At 41.9% G+C, this 23,045-nt stretch overlaps 1 protein-coding gene across 4 annotated transcripts in view; it reads left to right on the plus strand.

The window, feature by feature from the left end:
- Positions 1-23,045, plus strand: part of ASH1L (ASH1 like histone lysine methyltransferase) — a 146,236-nt gene that overhangs the window by 98,148 nt on the left and 25,043 nt on the right. For all 4 annotated transcript variants that reach the window (XM_054011466.1, XM_054011463.1, XM_054011464.1 and 1 more), the window contains 5 exons: positions 11,759-11,853; positions 17,376-17,449; positions 19,043-19,088; positions 19,342-19,450; positions 21,603-21,809. In XM_054011466.1, coding sequence (XP_053867441.1) covers positions 11,759-11,853; positions 17,376-17,449; positions 19,043-19,088; positions 19,342-19,450; positions 21,603-21,809 — 531 coding nt within the window. The remainder of the gene's footprint in view (positions 1-11,758; positions 11,854-17,375; positions 17,450-19,042; positions 19,089-19,341; positions 19,451-21,602; positions 21,810-23,045) is intronic.

Here is a 23,045-nt window from a genome sequence, read left to right on the forward strand (position 1 = left end):
AAGAGACCTTCTAAAAATGTTAACTGTATTACTGGCACATGAAACCTTAAATTAGGGTGAACAAATGAAGACTCGGCACACCACTTCTGAAAGGTTGCTCACCCCTGCCCTAGTGGCCGGAGGGTGGAGGGGAGACCCAGTCCCACCCACTGCTCCGGGTCGCGACCCTGGGACCTTTTAAGTATAGCAGCCTCGTGCTGTGTCCCTTTACTAATTGCTGCTCTATGGTTCCCTGGGCCACTTCCTTGTAGCCCATTTTTGAGTCCCAGCAGCCAGCCAGAAGCTCCTTCCTCACTCCCCTGGTCCCTCCCAGTAACTACCTGCTTAGTCCCAGCAGAGAACCAAGAGCTCTTCTCTGGCTCTCACGATCCCTGACAGCAACTGTTCTGTCCATCCCTTTCAGCCCCTGCAGCCACATGCACAGTCATCGGAGATTTTTGCCTTAGTGGTGTCCGTAAGGTTGGCTGTAGTGCCCTCTTGAGTGCCGCGTTCATGCGTTGGTATATTAGACGCTGCCAACCCTATGCCCTCTCAGTTCCTTCTTAATACCTGTGACGGTTGGTTGGAGCGCCTTGTCTTGCATTGCAAGAGCGTTAGCTGTTCTTACAGTCCATTGTTCTGTCTCCTTTATTGTTAGCTGATAGGTACTTAGACCTTTAAATTAAGTATTAGAGTAATTGTTTAGGAGTTAGAATCCCAGCTGGGACCTTGTCTCAGAATGGGGCATGCCCTGTTCCCTAGGCTTTAACCCATGTTCATCGTGCAGCTGGCCAGTGCCCATTAGTGACCCCCACGAGAGCTGTTCAGAGTATTTGGGGTTGTCCCACAGAAAGGATAAGTGCAAGATCTGCAAAAACTTTTGCCCTCAAACTCAGAAGGAGCGGGATATCTGCTTGTGGGCCCGCCTCATGGAGGCTGCGCTTCATCCTACCTCGGAGCCCTCTCGATCAGACTCCACGCCCAGCATCTCAGCATCGGCACGCAGTGCACCACCGGCACCAGAATCCTCCCAGCACTATTCCCCCTTCCCAGTGCCTAAGAAGTGGTTGAAGTCAACTGGCCTGCCAGCACCACAGAAAAAGGGGGCTTTTGGCAAAGGGCCTGTGTCAGGCCACGTGCCTGCCCCAGAACTGCTCAGGAGTATCGCTGCGGTTGGACCCCCTAGTCCAGAGCGAAGGTAATCATCATAGCACCGGCCTGGCTGCACCAGCACTGGTTCTGCATGCTGCTGGACCTCTTGGTGGATGTTCTGTTACGGCTGCCGCTCAGGCTGGACCTGCTGTCCCAAAACCACGGTAGTCTTCTGCATCTGAACCTGGCAGCGCTGCACCTGATGGCTTGGCTGCTGCATGATTAAATGCAGAGGAGCAGGAGTGCTTGGCCACTGTCCGGCAGGTCCTGCAGGGCAGCAGAAAGCCCTCCACCGGAGTGACCTACCTGGCCAAATGAAAGCGGTTCGCTTATTGGACTTCGGCTAAAGGTATTTGGCCCGAGCAGGCCTCTCTCCTTTTGATCCTGGACTACTTTCTGCATCTCAAGATCCAAGGCCTCTCCCTTTCCTCTATCAAGGTCCACTTGGCCGCTATTTCAGCCTTCTGTCCGCCACTCAAGGGTAGGTTGGTTTTCGCCCTGGACATGACTGCCAGGTTCCTCAAGAACCTCAAGTGCCTCTACCCGCAAGTCCGGGATCCCATTCCTCAATAGGACCTGAATCTTGTGCTGTCACGCCTCATAGGACCCCCCTTCAAGCCTCTGGCTTCCTGCTCTCTCCTTCTCTTGTCCTGGAAGGTCGCGTTCTTAGTTGCAATAATGTCCACCCTCTGAGTCTCCGAGATTAGGACGCGTACTTCGGAACTGCCCTACACAGCCTTCTACAAAGACAAGGTCCAGGTGCAGCCACACCCGGCTTTCCTGCCCAAGGGGGTCTCGCAGTTTCATATGGGCCAGGACATTTACTTACCTGTCTTTTTTCCAAAGCCGCATAAATTGGAGGAGGAGCGTAGATTGCATTCCCTAGATGTCCTTCTACATTGAAAGGACCAAGCCATTCTGCACGTCGAAGCAATTGTTCGTCACGGTGGCCAACAGAATAAAAAGTCATCCAGTGTCCGCTCAGAGAATTTCTTCTTGGATCACTGCCTGCATTCGCTGCTGCCCCAGCCAGGTTTAGGTGCCACCTCTGGCAATTGTCACCACCCACTCAACCAGAGTACAAGCCTCGTCGGCAGCTTTCCTAGCCCAAGTGCCTATCCAGGACATCTGGGGGGCAGCCATCTGGTCGTCCGTCCACAGGTTCATGTCCCATCATGCACTTAGCCAGCAGGCCCGGGATGATGCTGGCTTCGGTAGAACAGTACTGCAAATTGCTAGACTGTGAATTCTGAGCTAACCTCTGAGGATACTGCTTGTGAGTCACCTAGAATGGAATTGACGTGAGCAAGCACTCAAAGAAGAAAAAATGGTTACCTTCCTTTCGTAACTGTTCTTGCTCATGTCCATTCCATTACTCACCCTCCTACCCCTCTGTCAGAGTTGCCAGGAAGAAGGAACTGAGAGGGCGTAGAGTCGACAACGCCTAATATACCACTCGAAGGCACTACAGCCGACCCTACGGATACCGCTAAGGCAAAAATCTCCAACAACTGTGGGCCTGTACGCACACACACCTAGAATGGAATGGACATGAGCAACACATCTCGAAGAACAACAGTTACGAAAAAGTAGGTAACTGTTTTTTCTTTTACTTTGATTTTCCCCTTGGCGTAACAAAATGTGGCTACAGGTTTCTTCAAGTTTCACTTTGCTGCCTACAGAGTTCTAAACCATGGGAAGTAAGGGAAGACAGTAGTGGAAGAGAGTGAGAAAGGAGAAAAACAGAAATGGAGAAGATAACAGGTTAAAGACCATAAAGAAGGGGAAGTAGGAGTAAAATAAAACAGCATTTCTGGTTGCATTACCCTAACCATCTGTCTGGGACTAGGGGGGTTCTAGAGGCCTCACATTCAACCCTTGAAGATCACCAAGTGCTTCATGCCGGCTACAGCAGCTGCTCTGACTAACTACTGCTGATGGCTTTGAAGAGAGTCCCATTTAGTCCACTGCTGAGAAGAATGGTAACTGCAAGGTAGAAGGTCCCAAGTATCAGAGGTAGCCGTGTTAGTCTGTATCCACAAAAACAACGAGGAGTCCGGTGGCACCTTAAAGACTAACAGTTTTATTTGGGCATAAGCTTTCGTGGGTAAAAAACCCTTACCCAAGGGGTTTTTTACCCACGAAAGCTTATGCCCAAATAAATCTTAGTCTTTAAGGTGCCACCGGACTCCTCGTTGTTTTTGCAAGGTAGAGATTTTATATTTATCCACAAAGAAGCAAAGCAAATTGTGGGAGGGGATGATAGAGGAATCATCCCTTCGGTACCCCTGATTATATTTTTACTTAGCTACATCTGAAAAAGTCATTTCCACAGATTCCCATCAAAGCTGTTCTGTTGTAACTGTCATGGGGAATCATTTCCCTGGTGGCTGTAGAAAAGTTATCTGGGCCCTAATCTAGTGCTCATGTCTGTGAAGGAAAATGGGTGTGGCGTGTGCTGCCTGTTTGGAGAGTCCCCAATCTGTAATGCTCGCCTTCAGCTAGAATAGTTCTTTGTACTCACTTACTGGGGGAAATACTTCATAAAGTGTAAGGCATGGAAATAATTAGATGCTTGTCCTCATCAATAACATGCAGCAGATTGGCTCCAGCAGGCATTTGTATCAGTGACTGTGAGAACACAGTCAGCTCTGTGCTGGGAATTCCTACTGCACTTACCATCTGTAGTGAGGTTTATCTGTTTACTAAACTTCGACGTTTGGTCCAAAAAGAAAACTGACTCTTCCCTGATAAAACCATCTCTACAGAAAGCAGCCCAATTGGCACCCAGGGAACCCTACTTTTGAGTTTCTGAGATGCTATCATTTTGCCTTTGTGAAGTGAAAGAGAGAAGCCTTCCCATAAAGATCATTGATATAAACAAAAACAAAACCTTCATTTCCTCCCACAAACTCCTACCTAACATAACTCATTGTCTTTTGTCGTCCCAGTGTGAACATGTGGGCATATTGCTGTTGACTTATGCAACACATTCTCCTGATGTATGGTGTTACGACAGACTTTCCTTTGAACTCACTTGTACCGTATTTATGTTTATAAAACTTGAACCTGGACTCCCATTATTTGTGGCTTCTCATCCTTGACGTTGTGTTTAACTTTCCTTTTCATTAAAATTCACCCTTACCAAGATAACTCATCCAGATCTTGCACCCTTTCCAAGTCAGTAGTGTTTGCACCTAATGTTAACCCTTTAGAAACTGCAGAGAAACAGGCACACATTTTTATATAAGTAAAAATTTATCTTCTCCTTAGAGTATCCTCCATTTGTGTGTAACATCTGAACTGCCAAATCAGAATTTCATGAAGTCCAATATCCTATCTGTATTACTGGAGAGTACTATGTGCTTCAGAGGAAGGGCTAGAATCTCCAGAATCAACATTACAGAATAATCTGCCCTTAGTAAGAAACTTCTCCTATCCTTCAGTTGGTAGTTGTCTTATGCCCTGAAGCAGGACTATTTATATGTATATATGTTTTATCATATATAATGTAATTGAAGTTGGTCTCACTATCCATATAAATGTCTAATCTTTTTCTTTTTTTAAAAAATCTACTAAAGCCTTAGCCTCAGTGGGATTTTGTGGCAATGAGTTTTATGGGCTAATTGATTTCTGTGTAAAAAAGTATTTCCTTGCACCTGTTTTAAATTTATTCCCTTTCATTTTCCTTGGCTATCCCCATGTTCTTATATTATGAGATGGTAAAGTGTGCCATACAATTTACCTTTCTCATGCCATTCATTATTTCATATACTTTTATCATGTTCCCTTTTACTCATCTTCTTTCTAAACTAAACAACTCTAATATTTACAGTGGCTTCTCATATAGAAGTCTTTCCAGGCCTTTAATAATTTTGGCCTTCTGTCTCTTGTACCCTTTTAATTTCTACTGCATCTTTTTTGAGAAATAGTTGACCAGAACTGAACACAGAACTAGAGATCAGGGCATGCCATCTATTTGTATAACGACATCATCACCTTTTTCAGAATTATTTTTCTGTAGCAACCTAGCATTTTGTTTGCTTTATTAACCACCACTGCACTTTAAACAGAAGCTTTCACTGATCTATGCCCACTGGTGCTCAGTTGTTTTTCCAAAATGGTTACATTTAATATAAAGCAGTGGTTCTCAAACTTATTTGATCGCCCCTCCCCCGCTATTTGTGTCTGTAGTCATTTATGTCCCCCCAACCCCAAGTACACATACTGCCATCCAGCTCTGAAACAGAGCGGAGAGCAGCAGCTGCTATCTGGGCAGCCAGCTCTGAAGGCAGCTCCACAGCAGCAGCAGTGCAGAAGTAAGGGTGGTAATGTAAAAAGATATTTGTGAATATCATTTTTCACAGCAGACTTAGTGCCCCATTGCCACCCTTAGTTCTACATTGCTGCTGACACTCTGGGGCTGAAACCCGCAGCTTGCTGCCTCCAGGTGAGGAATAGGGCAGGAGAGGAGGAGAGCCTGAGCCCAGGCTGCCTCCCAGTGAGGGATTGAGCGGGGGGGTGGGAGGAGAGCCCAAGCCTGGGTAGCAGGGCTCTGTCTGTCTCCATTATCCCCATCTCCTGGGTGTGCACAGCCCTTCTGTACAAGCTCCCAACATCCAGGGCTGACAGCCAGAGCTCTTCACACACACACAAAAAAGCACACAGCTGACGCCTTCCTTGACATATGCCCATGCCTCCCTTCAGAGGCCACCCCATAGTTTGAGAACCGCTGATTTAGAGAGTAAGGTGCATGAATAGTTGAAATTATTGCTTCTAATTTAAATTATTAAATTTGTCAACACTGAGTTTCATCTGCCATTGCTGGCCACCCACCATCCTTAGTTTGGTCCCTCTGGAGTTCCTCAAAGTCTTCTTCAGTTTTGACTCTCCTAAATAATCTTGTGCAATTTGCAAACATTGCCATCTCACTGTTGAGCCTCTTTTCTACGTCATTAGTAAATATACTGTATTAAAAGCCCATCTTGTCACACGGATATAATTTGTACAGTCAGCTAATTTGCATGCAGCAATTTCATTGGTTGTGCAAGTAGATTTATGTTGATTTATGCAGGTGGAGAATGAGGAGCATCTTCTGTGGTGAGGGGCTATATGTGTTTGGGGTTACTATGCATGCTGGTTTTGTTGTATTGGTGGTTTTGAGGAACTCTGGCAATTGGGCCAAGAAATCCACCACCTGTGTTGTCTCCCTCATACAACCAATGAAATTGTTACACACAAATTAGCTAAAAATTAGCTATAGGGTAAGGGTGGTGATTGGTTGAGTTACTTCTGATATCACAGTGGTCTAGGCTGCTTGGCATGGTATAGCTACATGTCTTATTGTAGCTGAAACTCCATGCTGTCTCAGGGTGTCGACTGTAAAGTCAAAATGGCTGAGAATTTAATAATTTGACGGAAACAGAATACAAACCTCAGTGATGTTTGAACAAGATGATAAATCTAAAAAACAGAGCTCTCAACCATCCTTGTAGCTGTTTCCATCACTTCACACTGACTCAACAGACATTCTAGGCTTCAGAGTGACACACAGTGCCAATCCTGGAACCTTCTTATAGAGATTTTAAAAAAACACAGGTTCTAGTCTGGGAGTACGTCTATACTTCCCTCTGGGTCCGGCGATAAGCAATCGATCTTCTGGATTCGATTTATCGCGTCTTGTCTAGACGCGATAAATCGATCCCGGAAGTGCTCGCCGTCGATGCCGGTACTCCTGCTCCGCGCGAGGAGTACGCAGAGTCGACTGGGTAGCCTGCCTGCCGCGTCTGGACCCGCGGTAAGTTCAAACTAGGGTACTTCGCCTTCAGCTATGTTATTCACGTAGCTGAAGTTGAGTATCTTAGTTCGAAGTGGGGGGTTAGTGTGGACCAGGCCTGGAACTTTGGGGCATCCCACTGCTAATTTTTGCCAGGTTGAAAATTCATAATTTATCCTACTCTTTTTGTTTTCTGACTCAGCCAATTTCTGCTCACTGACCCTATGCCCACTTAGCTTCCTGAATAATCTCTTGAGTGAGTCTTTATTTGAAGACTTTCTGAAAGTCCAGATAAATTGTAATTCAGTCCTCCTTTATTTATTATTTTGTTCACACACTCAGAGAATTCTATTATATTGGAGAGAGACATTTTATCCCTTTATTTAAGCCAGGCTGGTTTGTCCCTATCCTATTATTTTTCATGCAGGTGTTTTATAATTCTGTCTTTAATTATCCATTCACTCAGTTTACCTGGTACTGCAGGTAAAGCAGAGTATATTTTCTACCCTCCACTCGTCTGGCACAGCAGCTGTTATAATGAAAAATTGCATATTTTTGTTAGCAACTCAGACCCTTCTTAAGTTCCTTGTACTCTGGTTATTTTTACCTGTAAAACACTGTGCATACCTGTGGCACTATATATATAATAAGAAAATATACTGAAACTGTTTGACTCTTGTATTTTCATATTAAAAAATAATAATAATAATTAATAATGCTTTGCACTTATAAAGCACCTTTCATCCAAGAATCTCCAAGCATATTAAAAAGGTGGGTAAATTTTATACCCTTTATACAGGTGGGGAAAGTAACGCACCTTTTGCAGGTCCTCTTTAAGAAGTTAGTGGCAGAGCCTCTGGCATCTTTATTTTATATGATGTTTGATACAGTAAGGATTATTGGTGATTGGAGGAAAGCAGATGATATGCCAATTTTTGAAAAAGCTTGCAAGGGAGAGCTGTTAACTGCAGACCAATAACTGAATTCTGTCTGAGAGAACGTTGGAATGGTTTATTAGGGAAGAAATTGTGCATCACTTAGCTTAAAATTCACAAGTTCAGTATGAATATATCATATCAAACAATACAGTGTTTGATGTCCAACGACTCACTTGTGCCTATGTGCTCCAAGGGATCTTCAGGTAGCATTTTACCACCAAGAGGAGTTTTAGGTCTCTTGGAGCTCCCCATCCTCAAGGGAGCAGTATGTGCTCAGCTTGACTTGCTATTGTGCAAAAAAGTGAATCCCCACGGGTGGTGCTGCAAGGAGTAGTCCTTGCAACTGAGGGAAGTCCATGGACAGCATTGTGGCTGGGTTCTGTTCTGGGGAATGAAAAGGTTGGGGAGGCTCTTGAACATAGGTGCAGTGGCTGGTCACAGTCTTGCCCCAAATGAAATGAAAACAGGAGAGGTAGTTGACATGATGGAGGCTATAATGATTTCACTGGGTACTTGTGATGTGGAAGATGTTTTTCAGTCTCAGGAAACTTGCATGTATATGAAGATATCTAACCAAAATATGGAATTCATTATAAGTTAGATGACACAGAGAAAGGAAGTGGGTGAAGGTTGGTGGTGTGTAATACTAATGAATGCTAAAAGAAAACCAACATGATGTTGGGCTACATACATCATAAGTAAACTAGGGAAATGTGGTCTAAGTGAAATTACTATAAGGTGGGTGCAAAATTGGTTGAAAGACCATACACAGAGTAGTTATCCAAGGGTTCACTGTGAAACCTGGGGGACACATCAGATCACAGGGGTCTGTCTTGGGTCCAGTACAATTCAGTATTTTTATTAACTGCTTGGAGGACTGGAAGGGACCTCAAGAAGTCATCTAGTCCAGTCCCCTATGCTGAGACAGGACCAAGTAAACCTCCTAAACCATTTCTGACAGGTGTTTGTTCAGTCGGTTCCCAAAAACCTCCAATGATGGGAATTCCACAACCTCCCTTGGAAGCTTATTCCAGAACGTAACCACCCGTATAGTTAGAAAGCTTTTCCTAATATTTAACCTAAATCGCTCTTGCTGCAGATTAAGCCCATTACTTCCTTTTTATCTTCAGTGGACATGGAGAACTATTGATCACCATCCTCTTTATAGCAGACCTTAACATATTTGAAGACTGTTCTCAGATCCCACTTCAGTCTTCTTTTATCGAGACTAAACATGTCCTGTTTTTTTTTTTTTTTTTTTTCATCTTTTCTCGGAGGTCAGATTTTCTAAACCTTATCATTTTTGTTGGTCACCTTTGGACTCTTTCCAGTCGGTCCACATCTTTCCAGAAGTGTGGTGCCCAATACTCCAGCTGAGGCCTCACTAGTGCTGAGTAGAGCAAGACAGTAACCTCTAGTACAGGGATCAGCAGCCTTTCAGAAGTGGTGTGCCGGGTCTTCATTTATTCACTTTGATTTAAGGTTTCGTGTGCCAGTCATACATTTTAACGTTTTTAGAAGGTCTCTTTCTATAAATCTATAATATATTACTAAACTATTGTTGTATGTAAAGTAAATAAGGTTTTTTAAATGTTTAAGAAGCTTCATTTAAAATTAAATTAAAATGCAGGGCCCCCTGGACTGGTGGCCAGGACCTGGGCAATGTGAGTACCGCTGAAAATCAGCTTGCGTGCCACCTTCGGCACGCGTGCCATAGGTTGCCTACCCCTGCTCTAGCATCTTACATACAACACTCTTGTCAGTACACTTCCAAATATTAGCCTTTTCCACAACTCCTTCACATTGTTGACTCATTCAATTTGTGATCCACTGTAACCACCAGATCTTTATCAATGGTACTACCACCTACCCAATTATTTCCCATTTTGTAATTGTGCATTTGATTTTTCCTTCCTAAGTGAAGTACTTTGCACTTGTCTTTATTGAATTTCATGTTATGGATTTCAGACCAATTTTCCAATTGTCAGGGCAGTTTTGAATTCTAATCCTGTCCTCCAAAGTGCTTGCAACCCATCCCAGCTTGGTGTCATCTGCAAGTTTGATAAGCATACTCTCTACTTCATTATCCAAGTAATTAATTATAATATTTAATAGTATCAGACCCAGGACTGACCTCTGTGGGGCCCCACTAGATACACCCTCACAGTCTGGCAGCAAACCGTTGATAACTACACTTTTTGACTATGGTCTTTCAACCAGTTGTGCACCACCTTGTGGTAATTTCACTTAGGCCACATTTCCCTAGTTTGCTTATGAGAATGTCACATGGGACTGTGTCAGAAGACTTACTAAAATCAACATATAGTACATCATCTGCTTCCACCTTATCCACTAGGCCAGTAACACTGTCAAAAAATAATGATGTAGAAGCAAATGCATAAATGAGTTTGAAGCGAAGTTGGATATATACTTGGAATTAAGTAACAAATGTAAGTGTATCTAGTAGGTAGAAAAATGGCCTGGGAGTGATGGGACTTCAGTTCCATTCCTGCATCTGCCCCTGATTCAGTGTGTGATATTGGGAAAGTTGCTTAATCTACCTGTGCCTCAGTTTCCTCGTCTATAGGATGGGGATCATCCTAATTTTTTCTCAAGTAATAAAGTGCTTGGATGAAAGGCACTAAGAGCTAAGTACAATAATAATGTAAAAGAGGGGGAGGAATGGTTCTGTGCATAAGGCACTGGCTTGGGACTTCATGTTCACTTCCCTGCTCTGCCATAGACTTCCTCTGTGACCTTGGCAAGTCACTTAATCTCTCTGTCTCAATTCTCCATATGTAGAATTGAGTTCATACTTTTTCCCACCTTTTTGTTTTTCTTATTTATTTCGGTCCCAAACCTGCAAAAACCCATGCACATGCTTAACTTTATGCCTTCCCTACCCAGCCCTCCATACTGTTTCGCAACCCCGATGTGGCCCTCGGTCCAAAAAGTTTGCCCACTTCTGCTTTAAACTCTAGTATCAATGTCAAGTTGGGTTTTTTTAATTGATGACTAAACATTCCATTTTCTGATTGAGTACCCTTTAAATACTATGCCATGGTATGTTCTTTAAAAAATTTTCTTTAAATAAAAGTTCGAATTTTTCTGTCTCCCTGTTCATGTTTAGATGGGCCTGTTGAGCATGCCTTAGATCTACAATACCAAATGTGCTCAGACTCACTTCTTTCCCTCCCCTTTTCCTCTGCTGGTTTTCTGTCTGTTTAGTTTCAGCTCTTCTGCTGTTTTACTGGTTAACAACCTCTTGAAGGGTTTGGAGGAGGGCATATGCATCAATAAAACAATGAAACTGACTATACACAAAATGCTATCAAATGCACTAACTAAGCAAACTGAAAAAAGAGTATATTATTTTATTTAATCTTACCTTTTTTGTTCTAGTCATCTTGGACATTACTTATAACAACTGTAGGTACAAATATTCAGATGGAAATGTGATTTTTCAAGTCGATGTTTTCCCTTTAAGTATTGTCCACAAAGAAATTATACAATTAAAAATAATTTTGACCATTAGTCTTGAAACAGGTGGGTTAGATCTACTTGGAAAGTTGATTTAGGCTTTTGGAGTTTGTATCTTCTTTAGTCCATGTAAATATGACATATAAAAATAACCTATATGAGTCCAGGTTACAATTTTCAAAATAGTATGCCTAAAGATACCTACATTCATATATAGACACTGAAATACAAGTGGCCTGACGTTCAGAAGCCCTGAATCCAAGAAAAGGCCTGATTTTCAAGAGTGGTAGAGGTCCAGAAAAGTGGTACAGACCATTACTGTCTGACAGACTAGAGGATTAATACCTTCATTAGCATAGAAAGTGTTGTTTTCACAAGTGATAAAACTCTCTCACTCTGGCTTTCTCTGCTTCTTTCTGCCTCTCATTCTCAGCCCAAAGAGCCGCCTGATCCAATTAAAGAAAGAGAAGCTGGAGTACACTCCTGGAGAGCATGAACATGGATTGTTCCCAGCTCCTATTCATGTTGGTGAGTACTGCATGTATGTTTTCTGTTGCTGAGAATCAAGTGCCACTCCTCAGGTTGAGGGTTAAACTTCTCCATTTAGATTGTCTGTTCTTTCTCTCCTTTTCCTCCCCATTTTTTTCTGCCTTTTTCTTGTAGGGTCACTCATTTCACCTACTCTTTAACTGTCAGAACTCATACTTACTCCTCTGTTCTCTGTGAACTGTCTTCAGTCTAACAGTTCGGACTGAAGGGCATTCTGTGCGTTAGGTTTGTTTTTGTAGAAATTGCTTTGTAGCTCTTCAATAACCAAAGTTTCTTGCCCCCAAAATTGTATCAAACTCATTTGATTCAGACTCTGAATGCTTTCATCATTCAGAGGTCTAAGGGAACAAGATGGACTGGATGAGAAATACAATAAAAGCTTTTCTTCAATTATTGTTTGGATTTTACTCTTTGCAATTTTTCTGTTTACTCTACATTGTCAAGATCTTAATCTAGTTTTCATACTGGTTTATTAATCAGAAAATAAATGTTATTCTTTAAACATTATATACTTTGCTTAAATGTTGTACAATAATTTTATTTTCAAACCAGTATTAAAGTAGGATGGAAACCAGTAAAATAATGAACACTTGTTACATCTCTTAAAAAAAAACCCACACAGACATTTAACAAATCCTTCCCACATACCTGTGAAGGTTTTTAGCTTCCACTTTCTAGATGAGGAAAGAGTAGGTACAAAGAGGTTAAGTCACTTGCTCAAAGTCACGCAAGTTGAAATTCACCTTTGTGCAGAAGGCAAGTGCAAGACCTGTGCATCACTTCAGTCTTATTTTGAGAGTTTAAATAAGACTTAAGTGATGGATCGGTCTTGTGCTGACTCTCTTTCACAAAGGTCAGTTTTACCCGCAATGTGCTAGTGGTAGCATTAGGATTAGAACTGAGCAAATTCTTGGCTCTTAGTCACATACTCAGACAACTAGATTATACTGCTTCAAACTAGTTTATAGTTTGACATAGGACTTCCAGACTGAGGACTTTCAGAAACAGGTCACTTCCCAGTATAGCAGCAACCAATCTAAAATGACTTTTGCACACAATTGTCTAGAGCACTGAGCAGAGCACATAGGTTACTCCTGTGCCAAAAAAATTAAAATTCTGTGCACAATATTTTAAAATTCTGCAAATTTTATTTGTCAAATAAATGTGGAGGCTCCAGCATGGCATTGGGAAGCACAGGTCACTGGCTGCACAGAGGTGGGAGATCACATGTTGGGGGTTTCTGGGTGCAGTAGTAATGGGACTTTGCAAGGGGGTCCAGGTGAAGGTGGTTGGGGCACAGTGGGGAGGGGAGTCTTGGTGTGGGGGGTATGGAGATCGGCCGGGGGGGTCTCAGTGTGGGGGGCTTAGTACAGGGTTCAGTTGCTGGGGGAGTGGTGCTCAGTGTGGTGGGGATCCAGGTGCAACTGGTTGGGGCTTGGTGAGGTGGGGATCTGGGTGGTCCAGATGCAGGGGAAGGGGGGCTCATCAGGGGGTTCTGAGTGCGGGGGGGTGAGGCTCAGCGGGAGGGTCTGGGTATAAGGGGGTTTAGGCGGATGGGATCCTTCCCCTTGCAGCTGAGGAGCAAAGGGTGTAGGACGCAGAGCAGGAGGGGAAGTTTGCAGAGCTTCCTGCAGCCGGGGAAGAAATCTGGGGGTGGGTCTGACCTGGCCCCGGATGCTGTGCAGGGGAAGAGGAAGTCCCATCCTTCTCAGCCCAGCGCGGACTAGCAGCTGAGCCCGGCACAGGAGAGGAGCCACCAGCCAGGCCTTCCCCACTTCCGCCTCCTGACCCACAGTGATTTGCATCTCTGTCAACTGCCCTGGGCACCCGAAACATACTATTGGGGGAGGGTTTCATGACCGCTCTTGTGGCTTCCCTTTGCTTCCCCATCAGAAAGTGATTTTTCTGCAGGGGAGCAAAGAAATATGTGGGGGACATAAATTTTGCGCATGTGCAGTGGTGCAGAATTCCCCCAGGATTAATAGGTGTAAACTCCCTGTGTTCTATTGATTTGTATTGCAACATTACACTGGGAAAAGGGGTTTGAAGGGAACTTTGCATTGTTCAGACAGAATGTTTGTGCCACCAAATGTTTTTGTTTGATTAGAATGTCTCCCTTAGCCAACCCCTAGTGGGTTGTGTTGTGAGTTAGCTTATTTAATAAAACAGCAGCTGAAGGATATGATAGATCTTCATGTGTAAATCAATAACCATGAACTTTTACTAATTCAAATTTCAGAATTAAAGATATTAACAAGAAATTTGTGAACTTTCTCCATAAGTTCCTCCTTTTTTTATTAGTTCATGTGGCTTTGTCCCACAATTGAACTGTCTCCCTAGTGGCTCAGATTTAGTATGCAATGCAATGATCCTTTTCTCTTTTTTCCACACAAAGCCACGACCTCCAGTTTATTTGTACCAGCAGACACAAACAAACTTCTGCAATAAAGATAAGGCAGCTTTAATTACTCTGTATTGGGTAGCTGGAGAGTGGTTTAACTACAGAATAGTGTTACAAGATTTAATTCTCTGCCAGATAACTTTACTAGTGCCTGCTTAATGAGGGCTAGAGAACTGTTCCATATTCTCCAGGCTCAGTGCCAGGGCACTTGAAAGAGCCTTTTGTTTCACTCAGTGAGGTCATAGAAGTGAAAGCAAATTCCCAGCAGATTTAGCTGTTTCCTGGAACCTGCTAAGGATAAAAAAAGCTTTGAAAATAAAAACTAATTTAAGAGTAAGTTGTAAGGAAAACATTACAATTTTTATTTTCCAGTTTTCTCAATGATGGAGGTATGCATTTGAATCTAAATTAAACCACAAAAATTATTGCTAGAGGAACATGAAGAGGCTTGATTAGACCCAGGAAAGCCAGGATGTTTGGGCACTGGGCTGACACTTCATCTTTATTCACCCTTTTGGTTTCAAATCTGTGCAGCAATATCCCAACAAAATGACAGGACTACATTTTAATCTTAATTTTAAAAGTCCTGGTGTTTGCAGTATCAAACCCTGACACTTGTAGTAGCCAGGTTCTTAATGGCAGAAACTTTGCGTACACCAAGAAATGGAACTATTGCTGAAAATGTTTTTTCAATACTATGTCCCCTTGAAACATGATTAGGAATGGTCTTGTCAAATCTACATTTAATATTTAAGCCACTGTTAATACCAGTTCATGGTAACCAATTATTGAAAGTCATTTTCAGCACTGGATCATATTCTTAGGGTAATGGGCTTAAGAGTTAGTACATTAGACCCTAATGGAGTCTCCTGACCCCTCTGGTCTATTGTGTAAATTAGGCTTGTGGAAACTTTTTGTATATATTTGTTATCTGTGTTAGATCATTCTAGTTCTTTGGGCACAGTAATGAGAATTAAGGAGAGAGTATCAAACTTTATTTGAGATTTCCTAGTTAGAAGTTACTGATGAATAATGTATGAGTCAGAGCTTCTCTCCTCCAGTCAGATAGCTGTTTTCCTTAGTAAGTCTCCTTAAGTAACTTCATTTCTGGAAGTTACAACAGATTTGTACTATGTAGTATCTGTATCCTCTACTAACTGTTTGACACCAGCTGTTGAAATAGGAAGGAATATCTCTTACACAAAAACAGTAGGATGGGCTGTAGATACCTCTCCAAAAAGAACATTTGAACAACAGGTTTTATTCAGGTCACTTATATTGATTAGGAAAGAGGAAGTGATATGAAGATGTGGAGCTTGTTGGAGTCAGGAAACACTTCATATATACTGGAACCCTGCACTGCATAGGCAGATACAATTGTTTTTAGAGATCTCCTTGTTAAATTATGCAGCATAATGCCAGCAAAAGAGCCATTCACTGTCTCATTGGTTAAGAAATCAAGTCTGGGCAGAGTTCTGGAATTCTTGTCTAGATACTTAAGAACCAACCCAGCCACTATCTCGTCTCTCTTTACAAAGTATAATTCAGTGCAAACTGTTCTGTCTCTTCCATCCATCCTCCTCCTCTCTTCATTGTTCGATTTAGTAAATCAAAAGTGCTTAAAGAATTCCTCTTTTCTTCCAACATCTTTTTTCATGTCATATAATAAACAGTATACACATAGTAATAGTCCTAGAGCTCACTTTGGTAAAATAAGTAGGGGAAAAATGGGCCTTCCTGAGAAAATCTGACTGGATAAAACATAATGTAAAATAGATTGAATGCTTAAGAACACTATTCACTATCTACTTGCCATATATTTTAGTGCACCCAATTGTATTGCCCAGCTAAGTGCTACATACTAGGAGCAAGGGAAGCACTGAAGGGGACTCAGTTGGTTCTTAGGAGCATCCAACTGAGTACTTTATCAGATGACTTGGTCAGATTTTCCAGAAGAATGTGCAGAAGGGAGAGCAAAAGATGCTTGTTTTACAGACATCTCACACTGATAAAAAGTACATTTTTAATGAGGATTGGCAAAATAAATTCTCCACAGTGTTTCTCTGACAGGGCGGGGCTTCATGGATCTGAAAAGTTCACTTTGAGTCAGGCTGGGAGAAAATCCAGGATAGTCCCACCTTTTGGAAATGTAACTGAGATCCCATTTCAGTGCATTCATGGGTGGGGGGCTGGCAGGGGGGAGGGACTCATCCTCTACATACTAGTACATTGTTTGGGGAAAGGGAGTTTTGAAGAGCAAATGTCAGGATGAAGTCCTGACCTAAAAGCACAACTGTGGAAATTGCTAGTGGAAAGGATCTGTTACTGCACTCTTGGGTCACCAGGACCCCACTGTACACACTGTCCCAGTAATAACATTGAGATATTACAATGTGAAAAATACTGCAAAACCAGAGTAGGTACCTTCTTGAGGAAAATAGATTTTTGAAGATTAAAAGGTAAGTCTTTTTATATCTGTAAAATGTATTCTGGCCTTCCAGTTTCTCGCTTTACAGTGACCTCTCCTGTGAGAACCCCTGCAGAGTTTCTGGCATTGTTGTCAGTAGTTTAGCTGCAAACAGCAGAGTTTTGTGATCTCTCTAAGGCCAGTCATCAAAGTACAGTTTAAGACCCCTCTCCGCAGAAAGCAGAGTGCCTTTCCCCTCTCACCTTCCCCAGCAAGCCAGTCTTCATATTTGGAAGTACAGTTTATGTGACCCCACTTAAGAGGCTAATGGAAAAGATCTGTTACTGCACTGTTGGGTCACCAGGACCCCACTGTACACACTGTCCCTGGTAATAACAATGAGTATGTTACAATGTGAAAAAACCTCATTCAGTATCCATAAGAATAAACCTAGCTGTGACACTAGAGGAAAGCCAACACCACCAGCATGTTTTGAAGGATTCTTTACTGACATGTTTCCTGTGTTGCCCCTAATAAACAAAATGTTCTTTGAGGATTTCTGCTATTCTGTCTTCTACTATTTTCAGAGACTGAGGGGCTCTGTCAGAATTTGGGCTCTGTGCCCATTCATGGTCCTCTTTCCTCATGAGTATATGTGAATGAGTGTGTGACATATAAACCATTTTGTTTCAGGGAAGTATCTGAGACAGAAGAGAATAGATTTCCAGCTGCCCTACGACATCCTCTGGCAGTGGAAACATAATCAGGTACAAGACAAAAATGTTACTAAGTGCCAAGATTGCATTCAGAAATGCTAGAAATAGACTAGGATTCTTATACCACAGCTACAGTTACATTTTCTGAATATTGGTAAATATTCATGTCGTTAATGAGAAAAAAAATAATTTGCATGTATATATTTAATGTGGACAATTTCCATTTTTCCCTTCCCTGCAAAATAGCAGCAGTCCCCTGGGTTTCTGAAAAAGCCCATCTTTAATTTTGCTGTGGACTTTTGTTTTGGAAGCCCGCCTACTTTTTATAAGGATCTTGTTTTAGACACGCCTTAGGAGAATTCAGATGTACTGCCAACAGCACTGAAAAATTTCAGGCCTTATTTTTCTTGAATCAGTCCCAGCAGAATGGAATTTATTTTTCATTTGCAAGCTGAAATTTTCATACTGAGGGGAATGGAGAGAGTGTTTAACAGTTACACACTTTAAAGATCTTTAAAAAGAATGTAAGACTAAAAATAGGGATTTATTTTCTTTTTCTTAACTGAGAAGTCTCCACAAGTGATTTAACACAGGCAGGGTAAATCCAGCTCCAGCTCCACAGCAAGAAATGAGCTCTAGGAGATGTAACCTTGCCATGTAAATGAGCTCCACAAATTCCCAAGGTAGTGTGGCTCCAGGTGCTCATCAGAATACCACCAAAGTCTAATCTTAAAATAGTGAAAGCTGTTGACATTCTACTTGGGGAGAGTTCCTGGCTTTGACTTTAAGATTATCTACATCTATCAATATCTTATCTATAGGATAATATTACATAGTTAAAAATTGTATACACTCCTTATGCACCTAATATCTGAACACTTATAGAATCATTTTGTAATATGATATCTGAGACATTTGATACTGAAAGGGGGCTACTAGTGCAGTACACACAAAAAGTGAATTGTAATTATTCTTTTAAAGCACAATTAAAAGGAGAAGCAATTAATGTTACTTTATATTGAATTATCAGCTGAAATCTAGTTCTGTAATAGCTTATATAGTTAGTAAATATGTAACAGTGGGAACTCCCTTTTATCTCCTATCCTCTCCTTATATATAGCAAATTATTCTGACAAAAGGATCTGCATTTCCCTTGGTTCCAGCCCAGAGATCTTGGGCTTGAATTCTGATTTCCCCTCCTTCCCACTGTACTGAGTATAAGTGTACTGCACTTCCACAAGAGCGGGTGCCCCTACTCAGTCATTTTAAATAAGTATTTTTCACTGTAATGCTGAGGGAAATATTACTACCCCAAAGAGCTATGTCTGTTTCCATAGATGTTCTGTTTGACTTTTCCTGCTTGCTATGGTCAGACAATATGGAGGAATAAACCATGTTGGAAATTGTGTTCAATGAGCTCTCTAAACTTAGGTATTTTTTATTCAGATACATTTTTAATCTCTCTTCTGATGTCTGCACACAGAGAAGTAGCCTGAGCTGATGAAGAGAAATCTTTATGCATATATATTATCCAGTAATTAACATAAACATATACATATGAACACAGCATGCCCATCATTTTCCTGAATGGCAGCTGCAGCTGTGCAATGTATTAAGAAAGAACTTTCTTTTTCTTCCTTTTAGTTGTACAAAAAGCCAGATGTCCCACTTTATAAAAAAATCCGTTCTAGTAAGTAACTTTATTTATTATTATTATTTATTTGTTTTATTTATTACTTAATATAGGGTGTCATTATACATGTGCTTACACTAAGCAGTGTAACTATGGAACTTTGACATGACTTCCACTTTTCCACCACCCTCTGTTCCACAAAGGACTGGCCGTCCACCTTCTTCTCAGCTTTCTATTATTGGGGTGAAAGCATTTCAAATAGCTGTTTTAATCTGGAAAAATGATTTATTTTCCTTTTTTCTTTTTCCAGATGTCTATGTAGATGTTAAGCCTCTTTCTGGCTATGAGGCCACCACCTGCAATTGTAAGAAACCAGATGATAGCAATGGAAAGGGCTGTTTAGATGACTGTCTTAACAGGTAGGAAATGTACTCACTAAGCAGAATAAGGGAATTCCCCTGAACAGGCTAATTGCCATAAACTGATACTATTTGAAAGTTAGAGATGTGCTGGGTGTGATCCAAAGCTCATCAGTCTGAAATGATCCCAGTACAACGAAGTGTGGATACAGAAGCATATAGCATAGTTTCCTTTACTGGCTACCGCTTTAATAATAAGAGAGCATGCTATTTCTCTCCCCTCTTCAGACAGGAAAGCAGTCTATTGGGCTGTGCTTGAAGCTTTCAAAGACCCATTTTACTCCATGGACAATAGTAGAAGCCATTCTTTTGATGTTTCCTTTTGAAGAACTTTAGTTTGAGGACAGGAAGGAATCTCTCAGTTGTTCTGAGGTCAAATCTATGTTCAGAAAAGAGCAGTTGCTGATGGAGCTGGAAATGGATGACTCAGGAGGGAAGGGAAGGTATGAAGAAAGAGCAGGAATCCCATGAGGGGGAGAGAAACAGAATGCAGTCATTATCACAAAGAGAAGAGCCAGGAAGAAAGTAAGAACAGAGACACATTATAGGGATTTTGGATTCCATTCATGACTACCAGAACAGTTCTCTGTAGGGAAGAGCATGACATTTCTTCAATCTTAGGGACTAGTAATCAAATAACATCTTAGACTAATTTGCCATTTCATTATGATTAAATCAACTTTGCTTATGAAAGTTCTTCAGATCTTGTGTGCTAAGCACAGCTCTAGTCTGCATAATTTAGGTTACCAGAGTGGTTACATTTTAAAAAAAATATAATTTCATTAATTTCCCATTGTTCCTGAATCTAAACTCCACCCTATCTCCCCAGTGCTCCTGTCCCTCAAAGCTCGCCTGCCATTCAGCAAAGTGGCATCAGAAAAAATGAGATTTTTCTAAGAATTTATTTAAATTTTCTAATCTTTAATCCCAGGAGGTATGAAAAGATCAGGTTTTCCTGTTCAGCATAACACGTCCCCCGAATAAAGCATCTGCAGCTTACTCATCCTCCTTGGAATACTGCCATAGAGTTCACTGCCCTTTCCAATTCAGGCCTGTATTACAGCATAACTGGAAGAATTAAAATGGAACTCTGTACCAAAAATAATGTTGTTCATCATCTCAGAAGCAGAGCCAATCCATACTCTCCTTCTCCAGGATTAAAACCATAACATACTCCAAATGGATAATTCAACAGAAAAAAAAACAAAAAAAAAACATGTTGGGGACTCTGAAAAAAACAGGTTGCACAAATGTATAATAGGTATCCAGAGATTTGTGTAAGGGATTTATATATCTTTTACTAGCCAGTCAAAATGCAAGAGATATTGAGCCTGATTCTCTTCACAACGGTGTGACTTTGTTGAAATTGCAGAGCAGCTAAACTGACATAAAAGAGTGGAGAATCAGGACTGGAGACTGTTGAAATGTTATACATAAATTATGCTACAAGCCCCTGTAAGAAGCATAATAGCGGTAGAGCTGGGCAGGAAATGCTTTTCTGATCCTGGGAAGATTTTTCTAAATCTAAATTCATCCCCAATCAAAATTCAAATCTCAAAAATATTTACAAATTAATATGAAAAAATCATTTCAGATCAATCAAAATGTTTCATTTCAGTTTCAACCTTTTTATTTAAAAAAGACAATTGTATTATAATTAGTTTAACTTTTGAAACAAAAAGGCATTTTGAACCTATAACCATAAGTTTTCATTTTGAAAATATTGAAATGAGACATTTCAACAATTTTTAAACTTGTTTCTAAAAAAATTTTGAACTGAGAAATTCACTGAAACCAGTCCTTTCCCGGGAACAATTTCTGTTTTGACAAATTGCCATTTTACAACCAAAAAAAGCTGTGTCAAAAATTCCCAATCAGCTCTAATTAAAGTTTTTTTTGGCTCTGCATCTTCACTTGGGTGTGTAGACCTACAAATTTCCATGTGATAGCTCATTGCATTGCTACTTCTGAGATAGGAACTGGGACTGAGATAGTATCAGTTTTGTGACAGAGGAAGGAAAGGGGATCCCATTATCATCAGAGATTTTGGGAAAAGTGATACCTTTAAAAGGATTTACAGTGTGTTTTGCTTGAACAGCAGCTTTCCATGTATGTTTACCATTTCCTTTAGCTTGTTTGTCTTTGATTTTAGAATGATCTTTGCTGAGTGTTCCCCTAACACTTGCCCTTGTGGTGAACAATGTTGTAACCAGCGGATTCAGAGACATGAGTGGGTGCAGTGTCTGGAACGATTCCGTGCTGAAGAAAAAGGATGGGGTATTCGTACCAAAGAGCCCCTGAAAGCAGGACAATTTATCATCGAATATTTGGGAGAAGTTGTTAGTGAACAAGAATTCAGGTAGAAACTTGTCATTACTGTTTCAAATGGCAGACTCACTAAGTTGCTTTGAGAACACGTTATCCCCTGTAGGGAATTAGTTACCAAGTATGAGGAGGGAAGGAAGGGGCAGTATTTTTCTATCCACTAGCACCAGGTAGAATGCATAGAATTTATCATTTTAATCAATAAACTTTTCTTCAGTCAAACTGAGAAAGGTGATTAGTCTCTGTAACATCTGTTCTGTAAATGCCCAATGCCACAAGTGAATATGAATTTGATACAGAAACAAGCTCTGTACAGGATTCCAATTGTACAAGACAGAATCAGCAAGCAGCATTGCATAGGAAAAGAAATGAGCCTTTACAGGCAGATACAGAGACAAAGAACAACACGTGGGATCGTTAATACTTGATGAAAGGAATAAGTCCCTAGTCAAGTTAACTCCATACCAACTACTGTCAGGGTTCAGTCAGAAGATAGATATGTTTACCTGAAGAGTGAGCTGCTGACATGGCTGAACCCATTTCTGCACTGCTAAGGAGGAGTAGCTCTTACCCTAGGACGTAGTCCAGGAAACTGTCCAACCCCAGTGTGATGGGTTGGGTCACAAAAACCCCCTCGGGACTGCCACGTGATGTGCTGAGACTACCTCTGAGTACGTTTTCCCTGGCACCTTGGGACTTCAGTACCCTGTCTTGTTGAGCCAGACATGCTAGCCTGCTGCAAACATAGGCGCCAACTCTGTGGGTGCTCCAGGGCTGGAGCACCCATGGGGAAAAATTAGTGGGTGCTCTGCACCCACTGGCAGCCAAGCTTCCCTCACCCGCCACCCCATCTCCTCCCCTGAGCATGCCGTGTCCCCGGTCCTCCGCCTACCTCCCAGCACTTCCCGCCTGGCCACCGCCAAACAGCTGTTTGGCAGCGTTAGCATGCTCCAGGAGGGAGGGGGAGGAGCGGGAACGTGGCATGTTCAGGGGAGGAGGCGGGGAAGAGGCAGGGCCAGGGTGGGGATTTGGGGAAGGAGTTGGAATAGGGGCAGAGTTGGGGCGGGGACTTTGGGGAAGGGGTTGGAATGAGGGTGGGGCAGGGGTGGGAAGAGGCGGGGCAGGGGTGGGCTTCATAGGAGGGATGGAGTGGGGGCGGGCAGGGGGCAGAGGGGGGTTGAGCACCCATGGGAAAGAGGGGAAGTCAGCACCTATGGCTGCAAACACAGACCCAGGTCCGAACTACATCCCCCAAAAGCTGCAGACTTAA

This window comes from Malaclemys terrapin, chromosome 21, assembly GCF_027887155.1.
Source record: "Malaclemys terrapin pileata isolate rMalTer1 chromosome 21, rMalTer1.hap1, whole genome shotgun sequence".
NCBI classification, from domain to species: Eukaryota; Metazoa; Chordata; order Testudines; family Emydidae; genus Malaclemys; species Malaclemys terrapin.